The sequence below is a fragment of the Tupaia chinensis genome, unplaced genomic scaffold (genome assembly GCF_000334495.1).
Source record: "Tupaia chinensis unplaced genomic scaffold, TupChi_1.0 Scaffold000270_1, whole genome shotgun sequence".
NCBI lineage: Eukaryota > Metazoa > Chordata > Mammalia > Scandentia > Tupaiidae > Tupaia > Tupaia belangeri.
This window is the reverse complement of record NW_006159750.1, coordinates 4195236-4205488: the sequence shown is the minus strand read 5'-3', so window position 1 is coordinate 4205488 and position 10253 is coordinate 4195236. Positions and strand designations below refer to the sequence as shown.

The 10253-nt window shown below is 40.7% G+C and overlaps 1 protein-coding gene across 2 annotated transcripts in view; it reads left to right on the top strand.

Annotated features, from left to right (window-relative positions):
* Positions 1-2133: 2133 nt before the first annotated feature.
* The window catches only part of LOC102495700 (calcium-binding mitochondrial carrier protein SCaMC-1), a gene marked incomplete at its 5' end in the record, with an annotated part of 31229 nt that continues 23109 nt past the window's right edge, over positions 2134-10253 (top strand). For both annotated transcript variants that reach the window (XM_014588196.2, XM_027772279.1), the window contains 2 exon segments: positions 2134-2260; positions 8260-8347. In XM_014588196.2, the coding sequence (XP_014443682.1) occupies positions 2134-2260; positions 8260-8347 (215 nt within the window).

Sequence of the window (10253 nt, the reverse complement as noted above, 5' to 3'; positions counted from 1 at the left end):
GACCAGCAGGTGGCATGGTAGTTAAGGCGCTGGACTCCCATATGGCCAATTGTGGTTTGAGTTCTGGACAAGGTGGCTTGCTTTCTCACTTTCTCTCTCTTTCTGACCAAATTAAAAAATAATAACAAATAAATAATTCTTTAAAAAAGTTTCTTGGGTATTACTATTCAAACCCTATAGGTGTAGATTTTTCTTCAAGGAAATGTTTTAAAATTGCAGGTTAAACTTTTTTCATGGCCTACTTGGATGTTCTCTTTTCTTACGTCAGTTTTTGAGAAACTCTTTTTTTTCTAGGCATTAGTCCATGATGTCTCATTTTCATAATTTAATACAAAGCTGTTTACAATATCTTTAGCATCTCTAGTGTGGTGATTTCTGACATTGGTTATTTGCCAGTTTCAGTTTATCATTTTCATTGGTCCTTTCAAAGAGCCATCTTTTGACTGTGTTGATCTTCTCCATGGTTTTCTTTTTGATGATGATTATTTTTTGTTCTTTATTTCTCTGCTTATGTTTTTTAAGTTTTTCTGATTTTTTGAGCATGAGGTAGGTGACTGATCATTGATTGCTAGCCTTTCTCCTTCTTAAATTTAAAACCATGATTTTTTTTCTCTAAGTGTAGCTTTTAGTTGTAGCTTACAAGTTTCACACCTTTCTCTTTGAGTCTAGAGCTTGGAGGTCTGACCATTACACTACCCTTCCACAGTGTGGCATTATTTACCCCAAAGAGCATGACCATTAGATCAGTAGAATTTGTAAGCTTTAGATGGTGATAATGATTTTTTTTCCCCCCAGGAAGCTGTGCTCTCCAGAGAGAAATGGAGAGACAAAAAAGGGAGAGGGAGAAAGCACCCCCAATGGGACACGGTCATGCTGTATTCCCTTCTCTTCCATTTCTTTGTCCTGCTGGGGTTTTGGGTGTGCATGTATATGCACCTGGCATGCTTTTCAAGTGCTAGTGCAAGGATTTGAACCATGATTGGCCAGGGGATCTGGCTCCTTAACTGCTAGGCCATGGTGCTGGCCCAGTGATTATGTATTAATAAGTAGGAAGCTTGTATATTGAGTGCTGGTAAAAGAGGGCTTGCATGTAATGTCAAATTTCTTAAGCTCTCCTTTTCAGAAAGTCGTGATTCCTGTTATTAATAATATTAACAGAAATAGACTGTGTGAAATGACAACTGTTTATGAGGAAAATATTATTATTATTTTCAGGTTTTTACCATAGGGTATGTGGACTTGCCAGAGAGAGAAAGAGACAGAAAGTGAGAGTGAGAAATCACCCCCCAGGGGGAATGGCCATGCTGCAATCCCTTCTCCTTCATTCTCCTCTCAGGATTTTGAACACACACACACATACATGGGCCCAGTGTGATTTTCAAGCCACTGGATCCAGGATTCGAACAGCAGTTGGCCATGTGGGAATCGAGGACCTTAACCAGCATGCCACCTGCTGGCCCCAATATTATTTAATTTTGGAAATCAAAGGGAGGAATACTATTTTAAACATTTAAATTATATGCTAGGTCAAGTGCTTGTCTTAAGGTTTTAACATACGTGTCAAGAAATTTAAGGTGTGATTACGCTAGCCTTAAAAATGCCATGTTTTAGAGCCAGCCTGTGGCCTGATGGTTAAGGCAGCTGGATCTCACAATGCCAACCATGTGGTTTGAATCCTGAATGGACCAGTGACTTGAGAAACATGCCAGGCATGTGTGCATGCATGTCCAAAATCCTGAAAGAAGGGAGAGATAGAGGGGAGACAAAGGGCAAGAGATTATGTTATAACCATGCCCCCATGGAGGGGTACTTTCTCTCTCTCTCTCTCTCTCTCTCTCTCTCTCTCTCTCTCGGTGCCCTCTGGCAAACCAACAAAAAAGAAAGCCATATTTTATAAAAATAAATGTAACATTTCTCTACTTGAAAATTTAACACAAGATCTGGAATCTTTTTGCAGTGGCATTGTTATATTTATTGTAGGTTTTTACTGTAATGGATGACAACATATCTGGCCAAAATATCAGTACTTTAGTTTTATAGGAAAACAGGCAATCTGCTTGAAGTGTGTGTGAATAATTTAGCTCTTTAGTCCTTACTGGCAGTAAAATATGCCTAATTTATTTTATTTTATAGAAAATTTTTACTACTGGAGATATCAACAAAGATGGAAAGCTGGACTTTGAAGAATTTATGAAGTACCTTAAAGACCATGAGAAAAAAATGAAATTGGCATTTAAGAGTTTGGACAAAAATAATGATGGTGAGTCTTTCTTTTCTGTGCATCACCAGATATGAATAAGCACTTCTCATGCTTCCAAGGCTCTAAAACAATGCATATTTAGTCTCTCCTTTTTCAATGATAATTATTACTTGTGTTAACACTTGTTTTTCTTAGCAGTATAATTTTCATGTATAGTTCACATTTTTTTAGTGAAGAAAACTTGTAATAATTTTGTCTACTGAATTAAAAGCTGTGGGTAGGACCTGCCATAAAACATTAACTTTGGAACATGATGCCAGTGTAGCTTAAAGCTATGGGTTAAATATGATAATTATGGGGGCTGGCAAGTGGTGTGGTAGTTAAGGTGCTGGACTCCCCCATAGCTGTCCACAGTTTGAGTCCCGGATCTGACAACTTGCTTTCTCACTTTCTCTTTCTCTCTCTTTCTCTCTCAGTCTCTCTCTGGTCAACTTAAAGTGAAAGAAAAGAAAGAAACCTAATAATAATGATGAATACATTTAAATAAAATAATTATGAAAATGATAACTATGTTTTAATGCCCATTGGGTAAAAGATTTATTTTTGTTTATGTATAAGCATGAATAGTGTGCATTCTAAAATTGAAAACACTTTCAGATAATCTTACATTTGGGAGTCTTTTTGAAAGAATTAATTGAGAAGATATTCTCTGATCCTAAAAAATGGGTAAAAAAAAAAAAGCACATGCTAGGTTGTTGGAAAAGTCATAACATATTTTTTCTATGTTTTTCTATAGACATTTAGGTATGTACCTTCTGGTTGAGATGATAGTTTTTCTGTTTAGATTAGTACCTTGAAGTTAGAGACCTGGTACTGTAAGGAAGAAGGCAAGGGCCATGGAGGAGAGAGGGAAGAGTCATGATACTTTCAAGAGCAGAGGCTACCTGGCATAGGAGGGAATTTGCAAAAGTTAGAATGCAGTTCCAAGTCCCTCCCTACTTGGGGTCATTAGTTGGGGTCAGTCTATTCACAGACTTGTTATTCAAGAAATATGTTAAATAAATAGAGAAGAGATGACTCATATCAGCAGTTGGCACTCCCTTTTTTTTTTTTTTTGAGAGAGATTTTTGCTGTATGGTGTGTGCATTGGCTAGAGAGACAGGGAAAGACAGAGAGACAGAAAGTGAGAAATTACCCCTCAGAGGAGATGGCCACACTGCAATCTTTTCTCTTCCAGTCTCCTCTCAGGATTTTAGGCACACATACACATGCACCCAGCATGTGTTTCAAGCCACTGGGCCTGGGACTTGAACAGCAGTTGACTATGTGGGAGTCCAGCAATGTAACCATTATGCCATTTGCTGGTCCTCACACTCTTGTTGTAAAAGTTTAATGATCGATATTTTGGCTTTTTGGGCTGTGTTGTCTCCGTAGCTGCTCATCTCTACTGTGTACTTCAAAAGCAGCTGTGGATAGTATGTAAAGGAATGGGGAGAGCTGTGTTCCAATAAAATTTTATTTGTAAAAACAGTCAACAGCCCTTATTTGGCTTGAGGGTTATAGTTTGCCAGACCCTGGTTTATACTATATCTTAGTTTCAGCTAAATTCCTTCAAACAAAAAACAAACAGCGAAATCCTTTGAATGGTTTTGACGATTGTTCAAGTCTGTGACTCTCAGCCAGGAAGAGCTGAGTTTGAAGTGGAAAGTAATGGCATTGGAATGTTTGTTGCCTCTAATAAGCCTTATGTTATATGCCCCCAAGTCTAACCTTAAGCAGTCTTCTAGCAAAGTTCAGTTCTTCCTTGCAAACTTTTGTCCCAACCTGGACCCTCTACATATAAGTCAGTTGCAGAGGTTAGACCATCTTGTACACGGATGGAGGTCAGGCAGTAGCTAGAAGATAGAGCCACCGCAAGATCGACTGCCAGATAATTAGAGGGGGGTCATCCTGTGTGTAAGTCGTGCACACATCACTTGCCCGTTTCAGAAAATTCTAAAATGAGCCAGAGTAAATCATTAAAGATTACTTTTTTTAGAGAGGTTTTTTTTTTTTTTTTTCTATAGGGAATATATACTCACTAGAAAGACAGAGAGAGATAGAAAGCAGGAAATCACCCTTGGGGGGCTGGCCACATTGCAATCCCTTCTCCTCCATTCTCCTCTTGGGATCTTGGACACACATGCACACTTTCCCTGTGTGAGTTTAAGCCACCGGGTCTGGGACTCAAACCGTGGTCTACTACATGGGAGTCCAGCAACGTAGCCATTATACCAACTGCTGGTCCCAAAGATTACATTTTTAATGATACATTTGTAGTAAATGTGAACAATGTTCCCTTAATTTATTTTGTTTGTATGTTTCATAATAGTTTCTCATTATAGGTTCATATTGTTATTGCTCAGACTTCCTTAAGCAATGCATATGCAGATCCTCATCATCCATGGATTCAGTATTTGTGAATTTGCCTTCTCACTAAAATTTAACCCCAAGATAATAAACCCTGGAATGTGTATGGGCTGTGCTTCCCTGGTCACTCATGGCACGCACAGAACAGTGAAAAATTTGGAGAGAGACAGATAGAGGGAAAGTAAGAAATACCCCTCTATCCCTGGGGGGATAGCCATGCTGCAATCCCTTCGCCTCCATTCTCCCCTTGGGATTTTGGGCACACACGCACGCATGCCCAATGTGATTGTGAAGCCACTGGGTCTGGGGCTTGAACCACGATCAGCCATGTGGGAATCCAGTGCCTTAACCACCATGCCACCTACTGGTCCCTTTTTTGGCTTTAAAAAAAAAAAAAGATAGAAAGCTTGTGTATGTACATGAGAGAAAGAAAGAGAACAGGAGGGAGAGAGCACCTCTGATAAGGTCTCATCATACTGTGATCCCCTTTCCTCAACTGTCCAGCTCCCCCAGGACCCTGGGCACCGGGATGCACAACCTGTGTGCTTTTTAGACCAACCTGGGATCTGAAACACAATCATCATGTGGCTTCCAGAACTGTAGGACATTACCGTTTTTGCTGTGCCACAGCAGCTGGGCTTACTTTCACTTTGTTGTGTTTCAAGAGGTTTTTGCCATAGGGTGCATGCACTCGCTGTGGAGAGAGAGAGAGAGAGAGAGAGACAGACAGACAGACATCCCCAGGGTGGACGGCTATACCACAGTCCCTTCTCCATTCTTCTCTCTGGATGTTGGGCATGCATGCACATGTGCCAGGCGTGAGTTTCAAGCCACTGGGTCTGGGATTCAAACTGTGATCATCCAAGTGGGAATTCAGCGATGTAACCACTATGCCAGCTGCTGGTCCCTGTTGTTGTTGTTGTTGTTTTTAATCTTTAAATGAAATATAATTTTATTATCTTATGAGTCTATGGTAATCATTCTTGGGACTCATCTAAATTATATAGAGTTTTAAAATATTTATTTATTTATTTATCTGTCCATTTCCTTGATTCTCTGCTACTACCACTACTCTCTGACTTCCTGCCCTGACCCAAACGGTTTCTGGTGTCAACAGTGGCTGCCCATGCTTTTATGCCTTCCAGCCTTTCAGTTTTCTACCACAGAGTCAGACTTTCGGTTTATGTTAAGTGGGTCATACAATGCCTCTCTTTCACAGTCTGGTTTGCTCCCACACTGTTGGTGGGAATGTAAAGTGGTATAGCCACTGTGAAGAACAATGTGGAGGTTCCTCAAAGACCTGCCTACAAAAGAATTACCATATGATCCAGCAATTCCACTCCTAAGTACCCAAAGGACAGGAGTACACTCAGTTGGCGGAACACTTGCACATCTGTGTTTATTGCAGCATTATTCACAATTGCTAAAACCTGGAATCAGCCCAAATGTCCAAGAACCGATGGATGGATTGAAAAGTGTGGCACACATATGGAATACTACTCAGTCATAAAAAACAATGAGACCCTGTCATTTGATAGAAAGTGGGTGAATCTGAAAGATTTAATGCCTACGTGGTACTTCTGCTTTTTAAAATGTTCCTCAAACATAATGCTGAAGTGCAGGAAGGCTGTGGTGAAAACAATGTGCATTAGACAAGCTTTGCTGTGCGTTTAATGTTAGTGAATCAATAATACACATTAAATGAGGTGCCTTTAAACACACACTCACACACACACACACACACACAAGACAAGGTTATGTACTGATTGGTTGAGGAGAACATTGTGATCAGAGGTTCACAGGAACCTAACACTGCATTTTCTTTAGGACCAGTGGTTCGGTGTTTGCCAATCCAGTATTCACAGTGACCTGGTAGAACCCAACTACCACAAATAACGAGAACTGACTACTTCTCTTGAGTGTGGCTGTAGGGGCAGCCCATGGCCTGATGGTTAAGTTGTTTGTATCCCCACACGGTCGACCGCACAGTTAAAGTCCCAGACCTGGCAGCTTGAAAACTGTGCCAGGTACATCTCGAATGCTCGAAATCCTGAAAAGGGGGAAAAATGGAGGCGAAGGGATCGAGATGTGACCATATTCCATGGGGGGAGGGGCGCTTTCTCCGTTCCTTTTTAATTTGCCCCAGGGCATGTGCGCTCATCAGAGACACAGAGAGAGAAGGCAAGAAAGCACCCCCATGGGGCATGGTCACAATCCTTTCTCCCATTTCTCCATCCTATGGGGAGTTTGGGCATGCCTGTGCCACACGCCTGGCATGTTTTCCATGCCACTAGATTCAGATCTTGAACCATGGGATTGAACATGTAGGATCCAGCGGCCAGCTGCCTTAACAGCCAGGCTGTGGGCTGGCCCTGGGTGGGGAGGTTCTTTCTCACTTACTCTCTGATAAGTGCACATACTTTCTGGCAAATGATAGAAAGAGAGAGAGAGAGAGAGAAAGAAAGAGGGGGGAAGGAAGACAGAGGAGAGGGAGGGGAGGGGAGGGGAGGGAAGGAAGAAGAGTGTGATTGTAAAGGAGAGCATTCTGAGCGGTCCCGGATGGCGCCTCTCGCTTTTCTCCCATGGACCAGATTCTCGGGCTACTCTTGCCCTTCCCGGGAGGATTCTCCCAGAATCCTGTCATTTTCTCAAGGCTCTTTATTTAGGTGACACCTTTCCTTTTCCTAGTAACTAACACTTTTTGTCTTCCTATTTTCCGGAGAAGTTGCAGTTAATGCTGCATTGGCATCAGCTCTTTCTGCCTTTGCTTTGTTCGTTTTGTCCTGTTTTGTGTGCGTTAGTCTTGCATCCTGTCTCAAAGGCAGTGACGCTTCACATTATGGCATCTTGCATTTTTCTCCCCCTCCTCTTCTGATTGTTCCCCTGCCTACAAATAATTTCCTTAGTGCTAAAAAGGTCTCTCCTTTATCATCCTATCTTCATTTCTACTACCAGATTTCTCAAAGAATAGTTCCTGGTTTTTGGCTTTGCTTCTTCCTCTTTTTAAGGCATCCCTGATATAATATTACGACTTTATGCATAATAAATGTCTAGTCACTCATTGAAATATGGAAATAGATACTTTTAAATGAATAACTCCTAATTCAGTCAAGTTTACCTTGCGGTTAGAATATTGCAGTTTTGATCTCAGCTGCCTCTTTTTAATTGCATTCCTTGGTCAGGCCACTTGAGCTCACAGTCTCGTCAGAGGAATATGAGAGAGCTTCAGGAATTTCATGGGACATGCATATTATGAAAAAAATTATACATGGCTTTCAAATTATTTTGCAACCAAATACATTTGTACTTGAATTATATTTTCCCATGAACTTTTTAAAATCTCCAGGTTTCTATTGGGGTGTTGAGAAAGTCGTGAAGAATTTTTCTATGCAAGAACACGTCAGGACTTTCCTGATGACCCAGTATATGTAAAGCATTGTGATTACTGAATGAAATAATATGTGTGTACTTGCTTAATGTATTGGTTAAATTTTGAGTATTGATATTGAGTATGTATTTGAGCAAATCTAAATTCACCTAAATGTATACCTTTGTGGTCAACAACTCAAAGTTTTCTTTTCAATGAGAGATTTGAAATTCATTTCCAAAGTTCTTATCAGTTCTGAGTTGATGTTTTCATTTTTTTAAAGGAAAAATTGAGGCTTCAGAAATTGTCCAGTCTCTGCAGACACTAGGTCTAACTGTTTCTGAACAACAAGCAGAGTTGATTCTTCAAAGGTAAATTCTTCTTCTTCCTGACAATTGTTTTTCACCTTCATTTTAATATCTGGCATTTGAGAAATCCATTTGTAAGTATGACTTTAAAACTGCTCCCTGTCCCTCCTCATCCCTCACCACATACATCCAATATGTTTCTTTCCTTTTCCTTCATTTCCATTTTGTGCGTGTGCACATATCTAAAATATGGGAACGGGCAAGGTAAGCGTAGACTAGACTCTTCCAAGGCCTCCTGGGGCAGTTGAAGCAGCAGTAAGGTGTTACATCTCTAGAGAAGGAACTGAGGAGTTTTGGGGCTGCTTTTTTTTTTTTTTTCTGTTTGGTTTCTAATGTGATAGTTGAATTCCTTATTTCAAGATAAGGAGTCTAACAAATTCATCCATTAGTTAAGCTACACATGACTGGATAAGAGAAAAATTCAAGTGCTCTCTCAGCTCATAGAAATACCCATTTAAACCTTCAGAACACAGGGATGTCAACTGGAACTTTATTGTGAGGGCGACTGGTCACCTACAGTAAGTCAGCCCTTTACAGACTTTCGTTTTGTCTCACATGATACAGCGGTAACCTCTGCAGCCCTGGTGCTCTCAACACTCTTGTTACAAATCTACTGCAGGGACCATTTTTTTTTTTTTAAATGATAACAGAGAACAGGAAAGGATGATTATGTTATGTTAACATTCTTGTGAATGTTTTCAATCTTCACATTCTCTGAACAGTTTCTTCTAGATGGCTTTATTGTTGAATTGGTCTCATTTTGTCTATACCAGTAGTGTTCTCCTCCTACCTGCTTAGAATTTCTCCTGTGAGTGTGTGCTCAGCAGTCAGCAGGAAGGCGCCAAGTCCCAAGGCTGAGCACGGAGTTACTTTTGTTGGCACTGAATGAGAAAGGCTTTCCTGAGGAAATGAAAAACCAAGACATAAACATGGAGATAAGCAATTTTGACAGTGGGCTATAAGACATAGAATACTATGGTTCTAAAGTTACATTCTTGCAAAAAAAGTGAAGGTTTTTCTCTGGTTCTTAGGCTAGAAATTATATTCCTGTACTCCCTCTTGTCCTCCCTCTTGTAGTTTTAGGAATAATGGAAATCCTAAGTGCAATCTTTGACCAATCCTAAAACCAATCCTTGGTCTCTAGACTAGACCGAGATGTCTTAGCTGGCTTAGGCTGCCATAATACGATACTGTAGACCGGGGGGCCTTAAAGCAAGAAATCTATTTTCTCCCAGTCCTGGAGATTGGAAATTGAAGATTGGAGCCAGCAAGCCGAGTTCTGGTGAGGGCTCTTTCTGGCTTGCATATGGCCACCTTCTCATTGTGCCCTCACATGGCTTATGGGAGGGGAATTACTTTTTCTTGCTTCCTCTTTTTTTTTTTCCCTATTTGTTATAGGGTGTGTGTGCCTGCTTAGGGGTGGAGGGATGATGAGTAAGCACCCCCCGCAGTGGCACATGATCGTTCTCTTCTCAGGGTTTTGGGCACTCACACACACGTGCCTGGTATGTCTTTTCAAGCCACCATATCGGGACTCAAATCATGCAGCTGGCGTGTGAGATCCGTCTGCCTTCACCACGCCACTGCTGGCCCTTGCTTCCTCTGCTTGTAAGACCGTGGTCTTCAACACCTGAACTGGGGGCACAGAACGCAATCTATAACAAAGGCTAATGTAGAGGGATAATGTCTAAAAGTAATCATAAATTTACATACATGGACATATTTTATGACAGTTTTATTGAGATATAATTTACACACCATAAAGTTCACTCTTTCAAAGTGAACAGTTCAGTGCTTTTTAGTATATTGAGAGTTGTGCATTACCACTATGTAAGTTCAGAACACTTTCATCACCTCTAAAAGTAACTCCCTACTCTCACTTCCCAAGCTGTCATTCCTGACTCTTTCC